The 26173-nt window shown below is 44.7% G+C and overlaps 2 protein-coding genes across 2 annotated transcripts in view; both read right to left on the bottom strand.

The window, feature by feature from the left end:
- Positions 1 to 14923, bottom strand: part of mcm2 (minichromosome maintenance complex component 2) — a 15452-nt gene extending 529 nt beyond the window's left edge. The window contains exons 1-19 of the mRNA XM_080001436.1: positions 14873 to 14923; positions 12988 to 13172; positions 11871 to 12043; positions 11500 to 11633; positions 11222 to 11360; positions 10126 to 10223; positions 9840 to 9961; positions 9281 to 9488; positions 8572 to 8706; positions 8300 to 8491; positions 7964 to 8057; positions 7772 to 7850; positions 6944 to 7115; positions 2401 to 2527; positions 2110 to 2222; positions 1843 to 2010; positions 1143 to 1217; positions 880 to 1062; positions 517 to 672 (exon numbers count right to left, since the gene is read on the bottom strand). Of these exons, the coding sequence (XP_079857562.1) occupies positions 517 to 672; positions 880 to 1062; positions 1143 to 1217; positions 1843 to 2010; positions 2110 to 2222; positions 2401 to 2527; positions 6944 to 7115; positions 7772 to 7850; positions 7964 to 8057; positions 8300 to 8491; positions 8572 to 8706; positions 9281 to 9488; positions 9840 to 9961; positions 10126 to 10223; positions 11222 to 11360; positions 11500 to 11633; positions 11871 to 12043; positions 12988 to 13172; positions 14873 to 14875 (2556 nt within the window). The 5' untranslated portion in view covers positions 14876 to 14923. The remainder of the gene's footprint in view (positions 1 to 516; positions 673 to 879; positions 1063 to 1142; positions 1218 to 1842; positions 2011 to 2109; positions 2223 to 2400; positions 2528 to 6943; positions 7116 to 7771; positions 7851 to 7963; positions 8058 to 8299; positions 8492 to 8571; positions 8707 to 9280; positions 9489 to 9839; positions 9962 to 10125; positions 10224 to 11221; positions 11361 to 11499; positions 11634 to 11870; positions 12044 to 12987; positions 13173 to 14872) is intronic.
- An 829-nt stretch (positions 14924 to 15752) lies between these two features.
- pigu (phosphatidylinositol glycan anchor biosynthesis, class U) lies at positions 15753 to 24587 on the bottom strand (the record flags this gene model as incomplete). Its single annotated transcript, XM_080000007.1, has 12 exons — positions 15753 to 16542; positions 17006 to 17148; positions 17498 to 17622; positions 19378 to 19521; positions 19845 to 19999; positions 20650 to 20747; positions 21218 to 21318; positions 21658 to 21767; positions 22106 to 22168; positions 22503 to 22562; positions 23634 to 23698; positions 24458 to 24587. 12 exons carry the CDS (start codon positions 24585 to 24587, stop codon positions 16429 to 16431), a joined length of 1308 nt encoding a protein of 435 aa, XP_079856133.1. The 3' UTR covers positions 15753 to 16428.
- Positions 24588 to 26173: the final 1586 nt, after the last annotated feature.

The raw sequence follows: 26173 nt of genomic DNA, 5'->3' as shown, positions 1-26173 counted from the left end.
ATTGAGCAGAAGCATCGTGTGGGGCACGGTGTGGTGCGGGGCGCGGTGTGGTGCAGGGCGCGGTGTGGGGCACGGTGTGGTGTGGGGCACGGTGTGGTGCGGGCCGCGGTGTGGGGCACGGTGTGGTGCGGGGCGCGGTGTGGGGCGCGGCGGTGTGGCGTCGTGTGGGGCGCGGCGGTGTGGCGTCGTGTGGGGCGCGGCGGTGTGGCGTCGTGTGGGGCGCGGCGGTGTGGCGTCGTGTCGGGCGCGGCGGTGTGGCGTCGTGTCGGGCGCGGCGGTGTGGTGTCGTGTCGGGCGCGGCGGTGTGGTGTCGGGCGCCACGGTGTGGTGTCGGGCGCGACGGTGTGGTGTCGTGTCGGGCGCGGCGGTGTGGTGTCGTGTCGGGCGCGGCGGTGTGGTGTCGGGCGCGACGGTGTGGTGTCGGGCGCGACGGTGTGGTGTCGGGCGCGACGGTGTGGTGTCGGGCGCGACGGTGTGGTGTCGGGCGCGGCGTCGTGGAGGGTGCGGCGCGGTGACCTTCTCCTGCAGCTCCCGCTCTGGCACCACCACGGCGTCGCCCTGGGCCCCATAGCGGTTCCTCTGGTACGACGCCTGCTCCGCTGCCAACTGCTTCAGCACGAACAGCAGCAGCTCGTTGTTGTCCCTGCGGAACGCCAGGTAGCGAGAGAAGGTCTTCGCACGCACACACACACACACACACACTTTAGTGAATGTTCATCCACATGTACAGTTTACTGAACACAACAAGCTTCACTCAGTTGACTTCTCACACGGTAACAACTACGACTGTTTCGAAACAACTACCACGTAAACGCTTCACATGTGACGGATTATTCTCAACAAAATGCTACGGATTCCCACTTTAAAGGACACACACACCTTGCGCATGCTCCTCATGACGCTGAACTTCTGTGTGTCGATGAAGCTCTCCAGCATCACCCTGATGGCCATGTTGACGTCGTCCTCCATCACGTAGTCCCTCAGGTGGAGGCGGGCGTGGGCCTCCGCCATGCGGATCATCGACTCGATGTGACGCACCGTGATGGGGATGCTGCCCGTGGCCTGTGGGACAGACAGACGGGCGGTCACACAGGTAGACAGACAGGCGGTCAGACAGATAGACAGACAGACAGGCGTCTCACCATGGACTCCTTGCGCAGGTCGCTGTAGATGCGTGCCACCTTGTCCTGGTCCATCTGGTTGAGTTTGGGATGGATCTGAAAACGTTGTTGTTGTTATTTATGTTTCATTCTCAGAAAACAACTAATTCTACTTCAAATAAAAAGATAAAACATTTAAAAATGACCTGATACCAGATTACAAACCACCATCTATGGAAACAACAACATGAATCTACTGTAAAAAGGTCCTATTTACACTCACAGTAAAACTTGGTTTTAATGTCGATTTTGGGACATTTGGACTGAACTTCATGTAACAGGGAACTTCTCAATGTGTGTACTCGTCTGTACTTGTGTACTTGTGAAACGTCATCAGTCGCAGCCCAAGTACTGCTCCAATTCAAAGTACGCATCAAGCCAAGTCCAGTCCAAATGCCAGGATGTAGATGCTCCGCCCATTTGATGGCGGATGCATGGGTGGTGACTTGTGTGGACTTGGGACAGACAAGTATCCCACAATGCATTTGGCACCTAGCGGTTGTCATGGTGTTGGTCCCTGGGAGTCTGTACTCCCCAGTCCAACTACCAAGTCTGCAAGTCTGGACTTCATGTACTTGGTATTGAGAAACGGCTTGTGTTTGTGGCATTTTTACAAAATGGCCGACGCCCTAGTTAAGGTCCTGCTGTGTGTGTGTGTGTGTGTGTGTGTGTGTGTTCGTACCCGCTCCTTGGCGTACATGATGTACTTCCTCAGTACTTCCTGTGGGATCAGCGGGACGTCGGACGAGTTGGGCAGAACCACTTCCTCCAGGCCGGCCACGCCCCCTTCCTTGTTGCCAGGGTGATGCTTGATGTGGGAGCCGACCACGAAGCGCGCCAGCATCTCGTCCTTGAACAGGAAGTAGATCACGGTTCAGCTCCGAACACGAACACGACCCAAAGCACGAAAAGAGAGCAGCAGGTGTGCGAGCAGCAGGTGTGCGAGTACCTGCACCGGGTCCACCGTGTCCCTGACCACACACAGCACGTCGAAGCGCGACACGATGGGCTCCGTCAGGTCCACGTTCTCCGAGAAGGTCAGCGAGGGGTCGTAACGGCCGCCTGTTTATGGACATACACAACCACAACACACCAAAATGAAGAGCGACAAAAAGGAAGAACATCTGTCAAACTCTATAACTGCACAATGTCCCCACAATACACACACACACACATTACTATACACCAACACTTCCCAACATTAAACACACGCATGTCCCCACAATACACCATCACACACCGATGGGGTTGGCGGCAGCGATGATGGTGCAGCGAGCCTGCAGCGACGTGACGATGCCAGCTTTAGAGATGGAGATGCTCTGCTGCTCCATCGCCTCATGAATACTGGTCCTGTCTGCGTCGTTCATCTGGAGGAGGACGTTTTGGTCAGTAGTGGGGACAATTCGGAATGTGTACGTTTTGGTATGTGATGGGGACTATTGGCTGTGAGTTTGGGTATGTAGTGGAGACATTTTGGGATGTGTAAGTTGTGCTATGTAGTGGGGACATTTTGGGTATGTGAGTTTTGGTATGTAGTGGGGACTATTGGCTGTGAGTTTGGGTATGTAGTGGAGACATTTTGGGATGTGTAAGTTGTGCTATGTAGTGGGGACATTTTGGGTATGTGAGTTTTGGTATGTGGTGGGGACATTTTGGGATGTGTAGGTTTTGGTATGTAGTGGGGACATTTTGGGATGTCTAAGTTTTGGTGTGTAGTGGGAACTATTGGCTGCGAGTTGTGGGATGTAGTGGGGGCATTTTGGGATGTGTAAGTTGTGCTATGTAGTGGGGACAATTTGGGTATGTGAGTTGTGGTATGTAGTGGGGACATTTAGGGATGTCTAAGTTGTGGTATATAGTGGGGACATTTAGGGATGTGTAAGTTGTGGTATGTGGTGGAGACATTTTGGGATGTTTAAGTTTGTTTGGATGTGTGGTCCTGTCTGCATCGTTCACCTGGAGGAGGACGTTTTGGTCAGTAGTGGGGACAATTTGGGATGTGTAAGTTGTGCTATGTGGTAGGGACATTTTGGGTATGTGAGTTTTGGTATTTTTGTAGGGACATTTTGGGTATGTGAGTTTTGGTATGTTGTAGGGACATTTTGGGTATGTGAGTTTTGGTATGTAGTGGGGACTATTGGCTGTAAGTTTTGGTATGTAGTGGGGACATTTTGGGATGTGTAAGTTGTGCTATGTAGTGGGGACATTTTGGGTATGTGAGTTTTGGTATGTAGTGGGGACATTTTGGGATGTGTAAATTGTGGTATGTAGTGGGGACATTTCAGGTGTGTAAGTTGTGGGATGTAGTGGAGACATTTTGGGATGTTTAAGTTTGTTTGGATGTCTGGTCCTGTCTGCGTCGTTCACCTGGAGGAGGACGTTTTGGTCAGTAGTGGGGACAATTTGGGATGTGTAAGTTGTGCTATGTTGTAGGGACATTTGGGGTATGTGAGTTTTGGTATGTAGTGGGGACATTTTGGGTATGTGAGTTTTGGTATGTAGTGGGGACATTTTGGGATGTGTAAGTTGTGCTATGTAGTGGGGACATTTTGGGATGTGTAAGTTGTGCTATGTAGTGGGGACATTTAGGGAGTGTAAGTTGTGGTATGTAGTGGGGACATTTAGGGATGTGTAAGTTGTGGTATATAGTGGGGACATTTAGGGATGTGTAAGTTGTGCTATGTAGTGGGGACATTTTGGGTGTGTAAGTTGTGGTATGTAGTGGGGACATTTAGGGATGTGTAAGTTGTGGTATATAGTGGGGACATTTAGGGATGTGTAAGTTGTGCTATGTAGTGGGGACATTTTGGGTGTGTAAGTTGTGGTATGTAGTGGGGACATTTAGGGATGTGTAAGTTGTGGTATATAGTGGGGACATTTAGGGATGTGTAAGTTGTGGTATGTTGTAGGGACATTTTGGGTATGTGAGTTTTGGTATGTAGTGGGGACTATTGGCTGTGAGTTTTGGTATGTAGTGGGGACATTTTGGGTATGTGCTTTTTGGTATGTAGTGGGGACTATTGGCTGTGAGTTTTGGTATGTAGTGGGGACATTTTGGGATGTGTAAGTTGTGCTATGTAGTGGGGACATTTTGGGATGTGTAAGTTGTGCTATGTAGTGGGGACATTTAGGGTGTGTAAGTTGTGGTATGTAGTGGGGACATTTAGGGATGTGTAAGTTGGGGTATATAGTGGGGACATTTAGGGATGTGTAAGTTGTGGTATGTGGTGGAGACATTTTGGGATGTTTAAGTTTGTTTGGAGGTCTGGTCCTGTCTGCGTCGTTCACCTGGAGGAGGACGTTTTGGTCAGTAGTGGGGACAATTTGGGATGTGTAAGTTGTGCTATGTTGTAGGGACATTTTGGGTATGTGAGTTTTGGTATGTAGTGGGGACTATTGGCTGTGAGTTTTGGTATGTAGTGGGGACATTTTGGGATGTGTAAGTTGTGCTATGTAGTGGGGACATTTTGGGTATGTGAGTTTTGGTATGTGGTGGGGACATTTTGGGATGTGTAGGTTTTGGTATGTAGTGGGGACATTTTGGGATGTGTAAGTTTTGGTATGTAGTGGGAACTATTGGCTGCGAGATGTGGGATGTAGTGGGGGCATTTTGGAATGTGTAAGTTGTGCTATGTAGTGGGGACAATTTGGGTATGTGAGTTGTGGTATGTAGTGGGGACATTTAGGGATGTGTAAGTTGTGGTATATAGTGGGGACATTTAGGAATGTGTAAGTTGTGGTATGTGGTGGAGACATTTAGGGATGTGTAAGTATTGGTATGTGGTGGAGACATTTTGGGATGCTTAAGTTTGTTTGGATGTCTGGTCCTGTCTGCGTCGTTCACCTGGAGGAGGACGTTTTGGTATGTAGTGGGGACATTTTGGGTATGTGAGTTTTGGTATGTAGTGGGGACATTTTGGGTGTGTAAGTTGTGGTATGTAGTGGGGACATTTAGGGATGTCTAAGTTGTGGTATATAGTGGGGACATTTAGGGATGTGTAAGTTGTGGTATGTGGTGGAGACATTTTGGGTATGTGAGTTTTGGTATGTAGTGGGGACTATTGGCTGTGAGTTTTGGTATGTAGTGGGGACATTTTGGGATGTGTAAGTTGTGCTATGTAGTGGGGACATTTTGGGTGTGTAAGTTGTGGTATGTAGTGGGGACATTTAGGGATGTGTAAGTTGTGGTATATAGTGGGGACATTTTGGGTATGTGAGTTTTGGTATGTAGTGGGGACATTTTGGGATGTGTAAGTTGTGCTATGTAGTGGGGACATTTTGGGTATGTGAGTTTTGGTATGTAGTGGGGACATTTTGGGTGTGTAATTTGTGGTATGTAGTGGGGACATTTAGGGATGTGTAAGTTGTGGTATGTGGTGGAGACATTTTGGGATGTTTAAGTTTCTTTGGAGGTCTGGTCCTGTCTGCGTCGTTCACCTGGAGGAGGACGTTTTGGTCAGTAGTGGGGACAATTTGGGATGTGTAAGTTGTGCTATGTTGTAGGGACATTTTGGGTATGTGAGTTTTGGTATGTAGTGGGGACTATTGGCTGTGAGTTTTGGTATGTAGTGGGGACATTTTGGGATGTGTAAGTTGTGCTATGTAGTGGGGACATTTTGGGTATGTGAGTTTTGGTATGTAGTGGGGTCATTTTGGGATGTGTAGGTTTTGATATGTCGTGGGGATATTTTGGGTATGTGAGTTTTGGTATGTAGTGGGGACATTTTGGGATGTCTACGTTTGCTTGGAGTAAGTTTGGATGTCTGGTCTAGTGGGGATGGTAGCTCAGGCGGTAGAGCTGGTGGTCTAGTCATCTAAAGGTTGCTGGTTGGATCCCAGGCTCCTCCTGCTAGCACGCTGTAGTGTCCTTGAGCAAGACACTTAACCCCTCATTGCTCCTGATGGCTGCGTCCGTCGGTGATTGAACAATTGTAAGTGGCTTTGGATAAAAGCGTCTGATCAATGTAATGTAATGGTCCTGTCTGCTTTGTTCATCTGGAGGAGGACGCTTTAGCCAGTAGAGGGGACATTTTGTGATTTGTAAGTTGTGGTCAGTAGTGGGGACATTTTGGGATGTGTAAGTTGTGGTATGTAGTGGGGACATTTTGGGATGTGTAAATTGTGGTATGCAGTGGGGACTATTGGCTGTGAGTTTTGGTATGTAGTGGGGACATTTTGGGCATGTGAGTTTTGGTATGTAGTGGGGACATTTTGGGATGTGTAAATTGTGGTATGTAGTGGGGACATTTTGTGATGTGTAAGTTGTGCTATGTTGTAGGGACATTTGGGGTATGTGAGTTTTGGTATGTAGTGGAGACATTTTGGGATGTGTAAGTTGTGCTATGTTGTAGGGACATTTGGGGTATGTGAGTTTTGGTATGTAGTGGAGACATTTTGGGATGTGTAAATTGTGCTATGTTGTAGGGACATTTGGGGTATGTGAGTTTTGGTATGTAGTGGGGACATTTTGGGATGTTTAAGTTTGTTTGGATATCTGGTCCTGTCTGCGTCGTTCACCTGGAGGAGGACGTTTTGGTCAGTAGTGGGGACATTTGGGATGTGTACGTTTTGGTATGTAGTGGGGACTATCGGCTGTGAGTTTTGGTATGTAGTTGGGACTATCGGCTGTGAGTTTTGGTATGTAGTGGGGACTATTGGCTGTGAGTTTTGGTATGTAGTGGGGACTATTGGCTGTGAGTTTTGGTATCTATTGGGGACATTTTTCCGTGTTGCTAGTGTGTTTTGGGGGCCTGTTAGTGTGGTGTTTTGACATTTGTTCTCACCTTGTCGAACTCGTCAATCAGACAGACCCCGCGGTCAGCCAGCACCAAAGCTCCGGCCTCCAGTGTCCACTCCCTGGTCACTGGGTGTCGCTGGACATACGCCGTCAAACCCACCGCCGACGCCCCCTGTCCGGTGGTGAAAACTGCCCGACTGGCCACCTTCTCCACATACCTGGAAACCATAGCAACCAGGGGCTCACAATAACATTCAAGTCAGAGGGAATAAATGCATTTAAAACGGGATTTATTTATTTAAACTGTTCTTTACACACACACACACACACACACACACACACACACACACACACACACACACACACACACACACACACACACACACACACACACACACACACACACACACACACACACACACACACACACACACACACACACACACACACACACGTGTTTTTAAATGTTTTTTTAATTTATTGATTAAATATATTTAAGGGATTTATTTTAAATTTTTTGCCCTTGTTCAAATAAAGATCTCCCATTTTGGAAAAGTGGATGTTTCTCCAAGCACTGAAATTTGAATAGTTTTATTTGGTTTGATTAACTTGAAGCAAATGACAGTCGTGGTGTTGTCAGTATCATACAGCGTACCTCCAAACATGGGCGGGGCTTCAGGTGGGGATGTCAGTGTTTAGTGTCATGTGGAAATGAATATGCTGTGATGCCTTTAGCTCTCAACTAAAACACTCAAGACGCTTCTGACGCTGAACTCTTGGTTTGTTTTGCTCAGGTTATGATGGGCTAGGGCTCCCTCTGGCGCTAAATCCTCCTTTTTGAGAGATGCGACTTGTTAACTTGGGGCGTACGTACTTGAGGAACTGGGACTTGGCAGTTCCTGGATCACCACAGAGCAGAACGTTGATGTCACCACGGACCTTGTGTTTTCCACCTGGGGGGGCGGGGGGGGTGTGTGTTGTTTATTTAGGTTTTTTTTTTTTTTTTTTTTTTTTTTTTACACAGTTTCTTTCCCAGTCAAACCCTCCCTCATCCCCTGGTTCCCACCTGGGTTCTTGGGCTCCCCTCCGAACAGCGCCAGGGCCAGGCCTCTCTTGATGTCCTCGTGGCCGTAGATAGACGGACCGATGCTGGCGAAGACCTGTGGGCGGAGGAGGGTGAGGAGGGTGGGGTTCAGCTTTTAGAACGTCAAAAACATTGAAGAACTTGGATTTTGAGAAAAAAATAAGTAAAATCAGAAAGAATGTTTATGATGTCATGAATTCAAATTCAAGACCTAGAAACATCTTTTCAAGGCAATGACATCAGTCAAAAGTGAACTGAACAGGATTTCAAGGCCTGGATGAGCACATTAAAGTGTTGATATTTGGGGGCTTCGTTTACCCGCTCCCCGATGCGCTCATCCTTGGACAGCGCCACGATGGCCTTGACGTCCTCGTCCGTGAGCTCGGCCACGGCCACGCGGTCGTCACGTCGCGCCACGTGGTTGGCCAGGATGACGGTGGCGAACACCGGGAAGCCGTTGGCCATGTTGAGCGAGCCGTCGTAGTTGTTGTGGTAGATGCCGGTCAGCTCCTGACACCGCGGGAATGACAGAGCTTACTTTGATGTGTTCGGGTGGAGGTGATCCCTGTACCTTTGTTTGCTCCACTCACGATCTCGTCGCCGGGCTTGCAGCCGTCCACCAGGTCGGCCAGCAGGATGGCGTCCTTGGAGCGCGGCAGGCGGCCGGCGGCCACCTTGCCCGGACTCTCCTGGATGGTGATCCGCTGGTAGTTCTGGTACACCGTCTGGGGAGGGACACAACCATACGCCATCCTTTTACATGTTGAATTCTTCAATATAAAAAGACCTAATAAGATAGAACATTTCAATCATAACTTGACATTTTGTGAATTATATATTGTTTGGATTGTATATTATATGTATTTTATATTATAATAATTATTATCATTATATATTGTATATCCTCATTTTTATTGTATGTACTGTATTATTTATATTGTATGTATATTATAATAATCTGTATTATATAATAACTATAAATTGTATTATAATAATGATTATATAATGTATGTATTGCATATTATACAATTTAGTGGTTGGATTCTTCAATATACGATGTGTAAAAAGGTACAGTTTTCTTTATGTATCTTTACTGATATGAATACAACATGTAGGCTCTAGAGACACCAAGCTACAAACCATTTACTGTGGGAGAAGTCAAGTAAGTACATGTACTACAAGTATTGTATAACAACAACAACAACAAGTAGAAAGAAAATAAATTACCACATTATCAAAGTTTGATTTGGACAAGGGTTAGGGTTAGATATAGGTGAGGTATTCCTGCTCCACCCTCACCTCCTCCATGTTGATATCGAAGGGCCCCAGGCTCTGGCACTCGGGGCAGGAGCCCGGCTTCACCTCCTGGTTCTGGGACTGGAAGAAGGGACCCAGCACGAAGCTGCACTTGTTGCAGTTGTACTTGACCATTCCGAGCTGTGGCAGGACGCCGGTGCAGCTGGTCACCACACCGCTGGTCCGGATCAGCTGGTTCAGGTGGAGCTGCCTGGGAGGGCGGAGGTAAAGCACTGTCATCACAGCGCAATCTTTGTAAAAGGGAAGTGAAGACATGTTGATGGCGCGACATGGACCACCACACCACCACATGGACCACAGGAATGGATTCTTCCTGGAAGAGTCCATTCCTGACTCGTTCTGAAGCAGAGTCACAAAACACAACTCAATCCATTTTTCTGACACATTATATAAAATCATATTTTTATAATATAGACAATGCTTCATTAAGGAATCAGAGCATCAACACATGAAGCCTTGACATTAACATCCAATTTGACTTCAGTGTGTGCACGTACGTTGTGTGTGTGTGTGTGTGTGTGCGCGCGCGCGCGCTCCACACCTGAGCGAGCGCAGCTCCTCGACCAGCGGCAGGTTACAGATGCGCACGTGGATCTCGTGCGCGATGCGGTCGTATTTGGGGTACATGGCCAGAACCACTTCCTTCGCTGCCTCGTCAAACACCTTCGGTACAAGGACCACGATGAATTATTAATAACAATGTTAACAATAATAATGATTTAAACATTAATATTAAGAATGGTAATATGAATAATAACAAAAATAATAATAAACAACAATATTATTATTAATAATGATAACAACAGCTGAATAGCAGCTGGTCTGACCTTCAGCATCTCGGTGGGAGCTTCAGGGAGGAAGTAGGCCAGCACGTGCTCCCTCGCAGCCAGATCCTCGTAGTTCACCACCAGACTCTCCTTGTTCTCTGGAAAACACAAAGTAGAAGACTTTCACAACCAGCTTTGAACCATTTGATCAAATTCCATCTTGGATCCGACGGAATCACTTTTGTTATTGATTAGGTCTGATTGAGGCAGCTTTCACACCTCCAACTGAAAGGAGACGAGATCTGAACCATGAGCATCTGAACAGGAAACAAACACCTGGATGGATGTTATCAGATCTGCTCGGGGCCACGTTCCTCAGTGTTCATGAACCAGATGTGAGTGAAATTGTCTAAATGGGGACGTGACGGTCGTTGCGATTCAAACATCATCGATGCGACGACGATGTTCAAACTAAAGTTTATTTGCTGTGGTTCAAACAGGACGGAGGCGACCAAGCGGCATTCAAGGTGGAGTCACATGAAAAGACGTAGCGACCAGGGCCGAACATGTCGTCACAACACTCAACGACCACGTCTTGAAGTGGCTCCGTGTCACTAGAGCAGAGGGATCCCACCAAACACACTTCAGAAAGCAGGAGAAACCGGAGCAACGAGGGTGAAGGAGGTGGAAGGCGGCTCTGAGGACGTCACCGCTGCCTCGCTCATCCTCACGTAAAGTCAGAAAGTCAAAGTCGCCATGGACACTCGCTTCCTTTTTTATTTTTAATGTTTTGAGGAGGCTATTTTGGAAAACACTAAGGATTTAAGAACATTTTGAAAAAATATATATAAATATACAAAAAATATATATACATTAAATAAAGAATTTTCTATTTTACTGTTGACATGGAGACAGTCGGTGGTTTAGTCAGCACATTTTAACATTCCTAATTTGTACACGTGTGGCATAAATGACTGGATCCCAATGAAAAAGACAGTAATCATCATCATCATCATCATCATATTTTTTTTGGCCTGGAAGGGGAAACAGTGGAATTTAAACATTTGGGACTACCTCTCCCAGCACTCATCCAGCCTCAGTCCTACGTGGTGCACTGTGTTGATTTCCTAGAAGCCCTTGCAGCAGCGGCTCGTACCTTTGCACATGTCGCTGATCTTCTCCTTGAACACGTTGTGTCCGTTCTCGTCCACGTGCGTCCTCAGGAAGTTCTTGAAGCGGTGGTAGATCTCCAGGCGGGGGGCGGCCATGGACACCCACTCCCTCACCGTGTGGCCCTGGAGCAAGGCAGCAGGGCAGCGCGGTAAGGACGCTTCTTAAAGGAAACTACCACCCTGTGTGTCCTTAGTTACAGAATAAACTAGGACACCGTCTAGGAGCTAGGACACCGTCTAGTGTCCATGCTGTGCTGCTGACCTTCATGTCTTCCAGGTTTTCGATGCTCTCGATCATTTCCTCGTCTTCCCCATCCGCGGCTCCTCCCTCCGCTGCTCTCTCTGCCAGTCGTCTTCTCCGAGCCGCCGGCCGCTCGTCATCCTCGTCTTCGCTGTCTGGACGCGGGAAGTAAAAAGCACATCAACACTTGTGGCAGAAGGAGCAAGGACGCAGTTTTATCGTCTGTCGTCCCTTCACAGGACGGACGGTTTTTGCTTCCTCATCAGGAGGAAAAGCAACAGGAAGTGGCCCCGTCATGGATGCAGGGCGTGGTGAGAAGGGGACCTGACTCTCACCCCGCGATTGATCCAAAACACAAGCCATCGATGGATGGGCGGAGCCCGGCCACTCACCGTAGAGGAGGCCCCTGCGCAGCCTCCCGCTCAGGCCCTGCTCCCGGTCCCTCCTCCTCATCACCTCCTCTGCCGCCGCTCGGGCCCCGGGCGACAGCTCCGACAGGTCCTCGTCATCCAGGTCCAGACCCTCCCTCTCGTAGCGGTCCAGCTCTGGGATGGGCCGGTAGTCTCTGCGGGAGGCAGGTAAACTGTGAGTCTCTGGGCTGCAATCCGACATGGCAGCGCCGTAGGTTTACATCAAATCCCTCCTCCAATGACAGCACTCAGTGTTGTCATGGCAACCGCCTGCAGGGACCATGAAAAAGTGTTTTGTTTCAGGGACGACCTGCAGCAAACCAACAGAGAGGAACAAGGTGTATCTCTCTGAAAGAGGTTGTTTAGAGATAACAGCGTCTGGCTGCAGGTTACCCTTATTATTACACAAACTCACTGAATACAACCAGACTAGTATGACAAGTGGTTACCGTGGCAGCGGTCATTATGCTCTTGACCAATCAGAATTCAGTATTTATCAGCTGTGGATAAGAGACTGAGGGTCCGAGCCCACAGCACTAACAGCCACCACAGCCTGACACCCTCTTGTTTTTGCTCCGTTTCTTCCTCTTCCATCTTTTTAGGGCCTTGACAAACTCAAAACTCTGCACACGCATCGGTCCTGCGGTGGCATTTCATATTCTATGTGTACCTGCATGGGTGTGGCAAAATGGCTCCCTAGCGCCCCCTAGAAAATTTAAAGAAAAAACTAACCTATTCACCCCCCCCCGCACCCCCCCCACAAAAACTCACGAATTTCAGGACACCAACAGGAAGTCGGCCATATTGGATTTAAGGCGTCATTTCAGTCACTTTGATGCTCTGTACTTTCACAAACTCCTCCAAGGTGATTTAGCGGGTTTCACCCTCCTCACTTGCGGGCGGAGGACCCGCTCATCGCTGCTTGCAGCTCTAATTGATGTTAGAATTAATTCAGTGAACAGGAAACTATCGGTTCTTTATGGGAAAACGTGCGACGCTGACGTATTATAAGATGCTTCTGTGAGCGGTGTCCTTCAGATGACCCCACCCGGGCCCGGACGCTCACTCTCCGTATCCATTTTTGAAGCGAGCTGCTCACCTCTCCATCCCGTCCCCGATCAGATCCTCTCCGTCCCCGTCCTCCTCGGGCAGCGCTCCGTCCCCCAGCAGCCCCTCCGACTCGTCCTCGAAGGGGGGCAAGTCCCTGCCGGGGCTGGAGGTGGGGTCCCCCCGCCGGGACCCCCGGCCGGGGCTGGTGGCCACGTGGAACGAATCGGAGGAATCCTGAGGGAAAGGGAGGGAGGAGCGAGGGAGTCAGCGCCGGCGTCGTTTCGTCCCCGAAATGTAGAGAACGACGCCCGGGCTGAACGGAGGAGTCCAAGGTGCCAGGCCCACGGCCCGACGGGCCGGCACCTCCACAGGGTCATACAATAAAAACGCAAGGACAGAATGTTTTTTGTTTAAATTCATCGTCAGGTTTATTGTACATGACCATGTCTTTACTGTTCATTCCAGTTGTGATTTTTAGGTTTATTGTACCTTTCCAATTTCGTTATCCGCGAGTCTATTTTACATTTTTGAACAATCACAGTAGTTCAACCCCTTAAATAGATGTTTATATATTATTCACTCGATGTCTCTGAATAAATTATTTTTACTTGTGTTGTTTTTCATGTGTTCAGAGCTTTGCTTATAATTGGCTCATTTATATATCGCAAAATCTACTCATTGATTCTTACGTCTTTCTCCCCAAAGATTTTTCTTCATTTTCTTTTGTTGTTGTTTATTTTATTTATTTTTTTAGAAAAAAGGTACCTGAAGCCTTCATGAAGGTAAAAACACAGAAAATAAATAGTCAAAATAATAAGAATGAAGTAAATATCTTCACACAAGTTCTTTGTATAAAAGCTTCTAAAGACAAATTATAATAATATAAGTAAACTACCTGTATGAACGATGTGCTGCCAAAGGAACAGCTCCTTTCTTTTGGGCTGTGTGTGTTCTTTGTGCCTCTATGTACACCTGGTTCTACACTTTCCAAGTTTTATTTTCTTCTCTGTGCAGAACATTGTATTTCACAGCTAATTAAATGAGCTTGAGGAGGAGGCTTCACTTGTTAATACAACACACACACGACGCCTTTAATAAAAACCTGAGTGATATTTTTACTAATGCGAGGTGAGGTCTTCAAAACAGAATACTATGAACAATACTTTGTACAATGTCACTGTAAAACATCAGAGGATTCGACTGTAGGTTATCATAGAAGCAGCTTTCCATTCCATCGTTGAGACACATGCTGTTGGATTAGATCCCACGTGGGTTTGCAGCGTGTGATATAAACACTGCGTCAAACAACTGGAAAACACAGCTTCACGGAAACACACGTCACAGCATCAGCCGCGTTGGCACGTCAGCGCAGGGCTGGTCCGGCTCTGCAGGCTCTGCAGGGCTGGTCCGGCTCTGCAGGGCTGGTCCGGCTCTGCAGGGCTGGTCCGGCTCTGCAGGGCTGGTCCGGCTCTGCAGGGCTGGTCCGGCTCTGCAGGCTCTGCAGGGCTGGTCCGGCTCCACGGATCCGTTCCAAACGCTCCTTCGTCCGTTGCTCTTCTTCCTTCGCAGTGAAGCTTCGCGGTTTGGACGAAACGACGGGAGCGGCGAACGGAGCAGCGCGCGCGTCGCGACGGATTCGCACTTCAATGCGCACGCGCTTCCACGGCGCGGGAAACACGTCACGGACGCAGAAAAGCCGCGTCGCCGCCACGAAGAGATACGAGCAAAAGTCACAAACAGTGACGAAAGATTGGAACGCTGCGTCAAAACAACAACACGGCCGCGACGGCTGCTTTCACCGAACTACGAGCACTTCCCGTCGCCCAGGGTCAGTACGTTACGTGATGATTATTATTGTTGTTGTTGTTGTTGCTAATGTTCCGATTGATGGTAAACATCGTGCTCCTCAGGAGGTACGGCCTGTTTTCACTCACCATAGCGCTGCTCGTCGCTGCTCGTCGCTGCTCGTTGCTGTTCTCCGCGTCTCCTTGGACCGAGTGGCTTTTCGCGCGAAAACGACCACGTGACCCAGGAAGCCCGCGAAAGGCTATGAATATTCAACGGGGGCGGGACGAGGCGTTCTGATTGGACGGCTCGTAACCGGGAGGCGGGGCTAGGGTTGACCCGTGCGCGTGCGTGACCCGGAATAAAACGCTTCACAGTTGAAAACAGTTGCGTTGTTCAGGGTTTTGTTGTTGTATATTTATTTGTATATTGTGTTATTTGTATATATTATTGTATATTTTGAATATTCATTGTTTATTTTTTGGCTCATTCTTTCTGTTTTTTTTAAGAGAGAGAGAGAATATTTGGTTTTGTATTGTTTTACTTTCAGGTTCATTGTCCACTGCTCACCCTGACCTTATCTTGTCGTTGGTGTCGGGGAGTGTGCACATGGTCAGATTGTCCTTTTTTCAGATCTTGTTTTGTTACTTTTCATTTTCAGATCTCACGGTTTTATTTTTCAGCTTTATATCCGTTGTATCATGAAGTTTATTCTATATTTCCATCTTTATAATGTTTACTGTTAATTGTATATACACCCCAATGTAAAAGCGCAATCTCTCTGTAAACTTTACTTAGTCTGTGCAGTTTTCCTCTAGAATGAATAAAGTACCTATCTTTCTATAACTATATTAATAGTTGCATATTATTATTAATGTATTGATTCTAGAATATTACAACTTTTTTGTATATAGCTAATTTGTGAGCTGCTGTTAAGCAGCAATTATTTATACTTGCGCAAATTCTCCTTCTATTAATCATGAAACCCCCGCAATGCAACAACAGGGGCAAAAAAGCCAACACCTGAAGTTTAATCGTCACCATTCATATCATATTTGTTCATTTCATAAAGTCATTCATCATCACCCCCCTGTAAGAAAACAAACAAATATAAATCACCGTTTGCCTACAAATCACAAGTAAAACAAGCAAAACATTCATATATGTGCAATATCAAAAAACATAAAGAGCTCCTCCATTTATAAAAAGAATTCCAGGCAGAAATCGAATTAAACCTAAATAATGTTTTTTCAGTGCAGCAAATAAATAAATATATTACAAGTACATGTTCACTCTTTCATTGGTATCAAAACGGTCACTTTGCGGCAATTAATGAATAGAAACGGCTGGAGAAAAATGTTATAAAAAAAAGCTACGAGACTACGAGATAAAGACGCTCAGATCAAAAAAGAATGTCCTCCTCCAGGTGAGTTGTTGTTTGGAGCAGGGCTTCAAAATAAAAGACCTCCAGGTGAGTGTTGCAGGGACAGTAGGGCTTCAAAATAAAAGACCCCCAGGTGAGTGTTGCAGGGACAGCAGGGCTTCAAAATAAAAATCCATTTAGTGAATGCTGGGGGAGGGTTAGGGCTTCAAAATAAGAAAAACAAGAAAAATAAAAGCGCAGGGATGGGAGGTGCAGGAGTACAAGAGTCAAAGTTCCTCATCCCATCCTGTGTGTGTGTGTGTGTGTGTGTGTGTGTGTCCGTTATTTGAGGACAAGCGTGGCCTCTGAGCCGTCCTTGGTCTTACGATGAAGCCCGTTGCACAGGTGGTGTTCACGCCGCAGAAAGGCGTAGAAATAGTCTGAGACCAGCAGAATCTGCAGGAAAACAATAAAAAAAAAAAAATCATATCAATGCCAGTTTGTAGAATAAAAAGGTGGAGAGAAAGAAAGGAGAACTTTTGAGAGTCAGTTATTACACCATCACCTGATCATGTTGTAAAATCTTCACATTCCTCAATAAGCTTTCCGTCCATACTCTAAACCCATGTTCGTCATTTTTATTATTGTTTCCTTTTGCTGCGATTGTCCTTAATGTTGTTTTACTTTAACCAAGAGAAAATAATTACAATTTGAAACAATAAACAACTAAATAAATAAACGACCACACAGAGACAGACATACATTTTTTTTTATGTGAAACATCAATAAAGGCACGATTGTGGATTTGCTGTAAAGCTGGCTTAAGTTTTGGGATAAATCCTCCGTTTAACGACATTAATCAACAGAGACAACGTCGCCTTCATTTCATTAAATGGAGGTTTATGGCCCCGCCCCTCACCTGGGCCACACTGAACAGCAGCGTGATGGCGTAGTAGAAGTTGGAGTTGGCGCTGCCGGCGTAGATCCAGAGGTGCCAGAGGACGGGGAAGAGCACGGCGCAGGCGAGGAGGACGCACGACACCAGGAAGATGTTCCTCAGGACTGGTGCAGAGGAGGAGGAAGGTTGTCATGACGACCACCATGCACCTGCTTGTTATCTTATTACGCGCTTGTTAAAGGGTAATTAATGTTATTACACAGTTAACAGTTTTAACATGTTATACCATTATAACAAGCTTGTTCCACCTTTATTACACGATTGTTATACAGCTATAGAGTAAGAGCTTGTTACAGTTATTACACACTTGTACAATGACGATTTAATGTAATTAAACATTATGAAACATGGTTCCATATATCACAATATTTAACAGTTTGAATGGAAACATTTCTACCGTGAGAGCATTAAATATTCAAAAATCATTATTACAATTAGTTTAGCAGCACTTACACCTGGACAGGTGGCTCCAGGCCGGCAGGAAGGCCAGGTAGAGCGACAGGTCGCCCACTGTGGGGTAAGACTTGAAGATGGAGACCACGGCCATCTGTATGAAGATCAGGAAGACCGGGTGCTCCCTGCAGTGGGTCACACACACACACACACACACACACACACACACACACACACACACACACACACACACACACACACACACACACACACACACACACACACACACACACACACACACACACACACAATATTTTTCCCCTGTGCTGGGCATACAACACAGTATTTGTATGCTATTACATGTAGGACAGAGTTAGTTGCAAGTGGAGTTGACCTTGTCAACCTGCAATGAAACTCTTTATTCATTCTTTAGTCATCAACATCTGCTGCAACAACTCTGAATAACTCTGTCCTGAGACGAGCTGTGAGATGAGCAGAGCACAGAACCACCAGCAACCCCCTCTTTGGAGAACCATCTTACCGTGTTCTGGCCTTTAAACAAATAACCATCATCACTACACCAAGAGGGAGAATCACCACGGGTGAAACAAATAAACATAGAAACAGACAACAACATGTCCATGGAAAAACATCAACATAGAAACAAACAACAACATGTACATGGAAAAACATAGAAACCAACAACAACATGTCCATGAAAAAACATAAACATAGAAACATCAGGCGACAACATGTATCGACCAAGTCCAGGAAAACTAGAACAGCAACTGGTCACGTGACCTCTTCCTGTCATAGTTGTGGCAGTAAATGAGGGAGAAAAGGAGAGGGATGCAACCAGGAGGGTGTTCGGGGTGTGTTCAAGGCAGGTGCTGGTGGTGTGTGTGTGTGTGTGTGTGTGTGTGTGTGTGTGTGTGTGTGTGTGTGTGTGTGTGTGTGTACAGGACTTATCCCAGTTGGTTCTGGTGTATAAGGTTGCTATAATGTCGTGGCGCCTCCAAGCAGCAGAAAGGGCCCTGAAGCCCCCCCTGAGCTCCGCAGCTGCGTTGACACCCCACGGCTGCAGGAAAGCCCCGAGCGCCCCGCCCCGCAGCCACAGAAGAAGCCCGCAGAGAAGCCGGAAGCCCGGGGAGCAACACCCACGCCCGGCCCCGAGGAGCATATCCCAGTCCCAGGGAGCACGAGGAGACCCTGACACAGATTCTATATTTAATTAAATGTAAATCGGTTTTGTGTATTTGTCAAGCTGCTTATGACGTAATTTTACTTTTAAATGTCCATATTTTGTTAACTCATGAATAAATTCTATGTAATGCCCCCACAGAGTAATATCTAAAAAAAAATATATATAATATAATAACATATAATCAGAGTATCTAAGAATATATAATAATAACAATAATAATAATAATAATAATAATAATAAACATATCAGCAGGCAGCAACGCAAGTGGCCGCGTTAGTCATGAACTAGAGTTTTCTGAGTTCCCATGAAACGCAGCATAATTTCCTACCGACACGAATTACAATTTTCCGAGTTCCCATAGAACTCAGCATTAGTTGCCGCTGACTCCCGTCTCGACACGCATAGATCCCGCACGAAGTGACCAATACACACCAACCGAGTGGAGAAAGTTTACTAACTCCTCCTACGAATATAGGCTGATGTGGATAGAACTTGGACAAAAGCATGTCTGGACAACCCCGAATACAACCATCATTCATTTGTGTCTGTGGGTTCAACGGTTTCCGAGCGCTAGACACTTTCGCCAGTTCCCTTCTTTCCGGCTGTACTCCTCATCACCAGATTTGGGAGAATTTGGGAGATCTGGGACAATGCTTCCAAATGAGCCGCCATTTTTTGCCAGTTTGAAAACTAAAAACTAAAATAAATGCAAATAAAATGTGTTTGGAAGACCTACTTGAGCTTGATGGACAGGGGGATGGTGTAGAAGAAGACGTTGATCTGGAAGACGCAGAGGAAGAAGAGACGAAAATGTTCAAACATCTCCGCAAAGAAATACCAGAAGAGGCCGATGTTGGGAGTCAGGTCAGGAACAGAGAGACTGGAGGGGGAGAGGGGGGGGAGGGAGGGGGGGGGGACAGGGGGAGAGGGTTGGAGATGGGTGAGGAAGAGAGGGGAGGGAGAGAGAATGCGACTATTAATCTTTATTCAATAAAAATAAAAACAAAATAAATAAAATGGCAGCAAGGAGTGCATGAAGTATAAATAATATACATTTGATGGAATTCATATCTTTGTATTTTAATATTTTACTTTAAATTTTTTATAATAAATGTATTTTTCAGCCACACCACATGGAATAGAACCCCCACCCTGCAGTGACAGTGCCTTGCTCTCAGGAATAGAACCCCCACCCTCTCTCACATGAAGCCATAGACGGAGGGCAGGAAGTCCCAGGAGCCGAGCAGGAAGAAGGAGAGGCAGACGAGGATGAAGAGGCTTCCCAGGAACATGGAGCCAAACTGCAGCGTGAAGAGCCAGAAGCTGGGACGACGGAGGTTCACGGGGATGTACAACCGCTGGAGAAGGAGGCGGGGAGGGAGGGAGGGAGGGAGGGAAGGAGATAAACAACAAATAATGGAGAACGGCTTAATTATGATATCGAAAAATCAATCAATAAAATTGCATATTCATCAAGATATTGATTAAAATGGTGGATTCCTTCGGAGGAGAGGTAGAGATGAGGCAGAGGTGGAGTAGAGGTAGAGAATGGGTGGAGTATAGGTAGAGCAAGGGTGGAGCAGAGGTGGAGGGGGAGTAGAGGTAGAGAAGGGGTGGAGTAGAGGTATAGTAGAGGTAGAGAAGTGGTGGAGAAGAGATGAGGCAGAGGTAGAGTAGAGGTACAGGTAAAGTAGAGGTGGAGTAGAGGTACAGGTAGAGTAGAGGTAGAGGTGGAGTAGAGGTAAAGAAGAGATGAGGCAGAGGTAGAGTAGAGGTATAGGTAAAGTAGAGGTGGGGTAGAGATACAGGTGGAGTAGAGGTAGAAGTGGAGTAGAGGTAGAGAAGAGATGAGGCAGAGGTGGAGTAGAGGTAGAGAAAGGGTGGAGTAGAGGTAGAGTAGAGGTAGAGAAGGGTGGGTAGAGGTGGAGTAGAGGTAGAGAAGGGGTGGAGAGGAGGTAGTGGTGGAGTAAAGGTAGAGAAGGGGTGGAGCAGAGTAGAGTGCGAGTACCTGCAGCAGGTAGAGCAGTGCAGGGGCGAACAGAGTGAGTGGGTAGATGGACTGGTACGTGGCCAGGGCCAGGAAGATGCTGCTGAGCAAGGCACTTCCTGCAACAAAAAGACGCCATTTTGTTTGTTGATACAATTTAAAGTGTGTGTGAAGTGAATTCAGTAATTTGTTGCTGAACACATCATAGACGTTAGAAAGTCACTGCTAAAAACATGTGGAAAGACTCAACTACTTTCTACTGGATTGTGGATTTTTTTGGGCGGGGCAGACACTGACATGGCGGCTGGGCGGCGCACTGGACCCAGCCCCTCGTCCTTCTGCTCACTTATTATTGTTATTTATATTTGTATTTATTATTGTTATTTATTATTTGTATTTATTATTATTGTTATTTATAATTGTTATTTTTTATCATTTATAACTGCTATTTATTACTTTTATTTATTATGATTTATTATCGTTATTTAATATCATTACTACTGCTATTTATTACTTTTATTTATTATGATTTATTATTGCTTCCTGCTTTAATGGAACCGAAACAAAGTGAAGCTGAAGATAAACGGACCTTTGATGGTGGACAGGATGAACAGAGCGATCACCGTGTTGTTGAGGGCGCACGTGGACTTGGCGACGCAGGACAGGATGGTGAACGGGTTCAGCAGGTAGCTGCAGGGAGACAGGGAAGGAGCGGAGTCAACTGTGCAGTCACCACTGAGTTCAAGTACTTAGTTACATTTTTCAAGTATATTCCGTTTCCGAGACTTTACCCCAAAACAGTCGTGTGTATTATAAACATCTGGATTTATATCTACATACAGTATGTCCTATTTTGTTGTAAATTGTAATCAGGATCTGCAGAAGAGAAGTTCAGTATTACCTATTTTACAACTTACTTTTGATTATTATGTTGAGTTAATAGTTGCTATATGAGAAGTACTTTTACTTTCAGTACCCTCCACTTCTCGCCAGGGTCACATTGTGTTGGATTCTTGCAGCAGTACTCACAACATGGCCACTTTGAGTGGGATGTAAAACATCTCGCTGGGCGTGCGGATCAGCTCCAGGGCGTCGGGCGGGTAGCGCTCTGCCTCCAGAGCGTACTTCTGCTTCCTGAACTGCAGGGAAACAGGCTTTATTCAACAGCAGGGAGGGAACGCCCCCCATATCAACAAAAAGTGAACATTTTTAACTTCATTAAAGCAGCTGCTGTACTGGATTGTACACTGGATTGTACACTGGATTGTACACTGGATTGTACAGGTGTAGCTGATAAAGAGGTCACCTCAATGACAACCTTTAGATGGTATTTTTAAATCTATTCATAAAAAAAATTATATTTAAAATCCATGAATCCAACTAAAACAAAACAACTAAAAATGCAAATACTAGAGTGAGTAGATATTTCATTTGAACCATCTGCAGAGGCCTCGGACATTTTGGGATATTTTCTCACCACTTGTTTGTTGTAATCCTTCATGGCTAAATAGAGAGCGAGCGCAGTGATGCCATCTGTGATCTGGTGAGGGAGAGAGGGAGATAGACAGAGAGGGGGGAGATGGAATGAGTCAGAGGGAGAGGGAGATGGACAGAGCGATGGGAAGAGAGAGGGGGAGAGTGAGGGGGAGGGGGAGAGAGTGAGCAGGAGAGAGAGAGAGAGAGAGAGAGACGTCCACATGAAGCAAACAACCAAAATGTATCCATCTATTGACGTTTAGCAGTGTTGTTGTTGTTGTGAAAGCAGAATGATTCATTCTTTATGCATCATAATATTTATTTAACAAAGACAAACACAAAACACAAATATACATGAAATATGAGCATGAAAAATAAATAATCATTGTTGGACTCACCATGAAGGTGATCTCTGCATAGTCTATCAGGAAGTGGAAGAGGTAGAGGATGAGCGGAGTCTGGGAGGAAGAAAAAGAAAGAAAGAAAGAAAGAAAGAAAAAAGAAAGAAAGAGGAAACGATCGAAAGAAAGAAAGAACAAATGAAAGAAAGAAAGAAAGACACTCCATTCACTGCACAGTAGAGAGAGTTCAGTGAGCTTTCCTTCAGTATCTGATTAATAATGTGTGAAAACACCGGATGAACTAAACCAACACTGAAAAAATAATATCTGATATATAATATATAATATCTGATATATAATATAATATATAAAATATGATATAATATATAATGTATAATATGATATAAATATAATTATATATATATATATATATATATATATATATATACATACATACATATACACACACACACACACACACACACACACACACACACACACACACACACACACACACACACACACACACACACACTAAATGATAAATAGCTCAGATAAAATAAACAGAAAATAAATAATAATCATCAATTATTATAAAAGAATAAAAATAAAATAATAATAATCTTGATCATCTAAATCTTGATCATCTTATCATTATTATTTATAATTTAAAGGTTATTATTTATCATTTTAAGGTTATTATGTATTATTATTATTTATCATTTAAGGTTATTATTCATAATTATTATTTATCATGTAAAGGTTATATTTATCATTTTAAGGTTATTATGTATCATTATGATTTATCATTTAAAGGTTATTATTTATCATTATTATTTATCATTTAAAGGTTATTAATTATAATTTAAAGGTAATTATTCATCATTATTATTTATAATTTAAAGGTTATTATTTATAATTTAAAGGTTATTATTAATCATCATTATTTATAATTTAAAGGTTATTATTTGTAATTTAAAGGTTATTATTTATTGATGATAGGTACTATATTGAAATGAAGGTGTTACAGTGCTACAGTCCCTGGTGTTGTTCTTCTTTCACATCAAAATCTGATTCAGTTGAACTGTTTACATCCAAACATCTGCAGTAGCTTGTGCTTCAGTACCAAGCTAATCTATCTGTGTGTGTGTGTGCGTTTGTGTGTGTGTGTGTGTGTGTGTGTGAGACCTCGTGGAACACGTCTCCAGAGTACGGGGATATCCCCAGGTCCAGCAGCGCCAAACCTTCCACCACTGTAAAGAAAAAGATCACAGCAGACAGGGATTCACACCGGATTCACACTCCATTCTGAGCAGAACGCCCTAAAAGTACAAAACAGTAAGAGCCTCAAGTCCCAGTGAACATAGAAACCTTTTACATGGACGGACAACATTGTTCTATGATCTATGTACTATGTACTATGTGTGTATGGTCTATGCACTATGTATGGGTTAGGGTTATGTGTATATGTACTATGTATGTATGGTCTTTGTACTATGTATGTATATATGGTCTATGTATGTATGTATGTATGTATGTATGTATGTATGATCTATGTTTGTATGACCCAATGGACGGATAAATGTTTTACTTGGACAGACAGACAGATAGATATAGATAGACAGACAGATAGATAGACAGAAAGAGAGACATGCAGACAGGCAGACAGACATGAAGGAAGGAAGGCAAACAGGCAGATATATAGACAGACAGACATATAGACAGACAGACATATAGGAATGAAACTATACTCAGGTGTAACAGGGTAAACATGGAACAGGGATGTCTCTAGGGCTCGAATGGGGGTAAAAGCTTATTTACAGAACATCCACCTCCACGGAAGGAGATTGATGATGATGTGATTTAATCGGGTCATTTAAATGAATCTCTCGGCGCTAACCCGTCCGCCATCTTCCCTCGAACCAGTCGGACCAGTTGGGAACCGGCCCTGAGAGGCTGCTTCCCAGCCCGTCGCCGCCGGGCCCGGGGGCTGGTCTTTGGTGCTGACTCACCTCTTTTCCAGGAGTTTAACGGAGAAACCACCTCGACCCTGTCCGAGATCCAGGCCGCCAGGCTGGACCTGAACAGGGCGGCACGGACCGACACCGACACCACGAAGAGCAGAACCAAGGGAGCCGCCATGTTGGAATGGACGCCCCGCGCAAGGCACGACGGGAGATGTAGTCTGATGTAACTGCGATGGAAACGAGGGATCAACCAATTACGAGATTATTGAATTTTGATATAATAATTATACTTTCATGCTGAAATTATAGGTTGAAAATATTTGAAGTGATAAAAGATAATAATAATAATAATAATAATAATAATAATAATAATATTAACATTATTATTATTATTATTATTATTATTATTATTATATTTTTTTATTATGAGAATCTGAAAATGAACATTTTATTACATCCCTTAGTTGTTTCCCATAATAACTCTGGGCCTGTTTTAAAACACCACTGTGTAACGTGACTTTAGAGCGGAACAAACGGTGTCAAACCCAGTTTCCTGCCGGACCGCGGAGCCTGCCGGACCAAAACACAATGACTCAGCTGCTGATGGGCGGAGCTTGTGAGGCTTTGGGGCTTTTTTCCGGTTTCAACACAGCGACACCTTAAGGTCACCACGAGGTACAGCAGCCACTTGAAGCTCTGGCTGGTTTCGTTGCACAGGAAATAAAAAGTTAAACAAATTATAAAATCGATGCATTATTGCTGAAACAATTTAATATATTGCAATATTTGTCCATATGTTTGAATAAAATGTTTAAAGGTGTTGTCCAATTTTATTGATCATTGTTCATTTGAAGTGTATTGTTAATTGTTGATCATGTTAATTGACTTATTCCAACGCGGTATAATCCATAAGTAACTGAAGCATATAGTGACTGTGAGTGTTTCTACAAAGTAGCATAGGGCCTGTAAACACTCTCAGAAGATACATTAACCTTCACCATTTACTGTACACGCTGTCACAAGTATTTATTTATATCTGCATTTAGTTAGAATAAGCATTTGGAAAGAGTACACATAGACTGGGTGAGTTGTGGGGTCCCTCAAAATCCTCTATTATTAATCACCCATTCCACAGTTTGTCTTATTTTATTGTTTGGTATTATACATACCTGTACGGGTGAGGCAAGTTTATATGTATTTGTACAGCACATTACATACCCAGAGAATTCAAAGTGCTTTACATAAAATGCTTTATATAAAAGAAAAGAAAATCAGGGACATAATACAAACGATAAAGAAATACGTGCAATTTAAAACAGGCCTCTACACTGATATAGATATATCAATAGTCAGATAAAGGATAAGACAGTATATCTGCCTATTCTTTATCTATTTTATTTTATTATTCTTTATCTTTATTTTATTATATTCTTTCCATTCTTCAAGGTCTACTGGTTTCATTGGACAGCACAGGCACTTTCAACCCTATTAAATATATATTTTGTGACAAATAAAGTAAATACCTTTGATTTAAAATTCCCCACCATTGCTATCAAAGTAACAATATCACGTTTATATTTATTGAACATGTTACTTCTGAACCATGGAATCTGGGCGCACGGAGCACTTTACTGTCAGATGTTTTGTGATTGTTCGGCTTTGTTTTGCGTAAAACAAAACATGTAAATATTGATACTGAAATATTTGACATACTTTTTTCTTTTTTTCCAGGGGTTTAGGGGTGAGAATTTATTTCCAAAC

Source organism: Zeus faber, assembly GCF_960531495.2.
Source record: "Zeus faber genome assembly, chromosome: 5".
Classification (NCBI taxonomy): Eukaryota; Metazoa; Chordata; class Actinopteri; order Zeiformes; family Zeidae; genus Zeus; species Zeus faber.
Note: the sequence above shows the minus strand (reverse complement) of the source record. Positions and strands in the feature narration are given on the sequence as shown.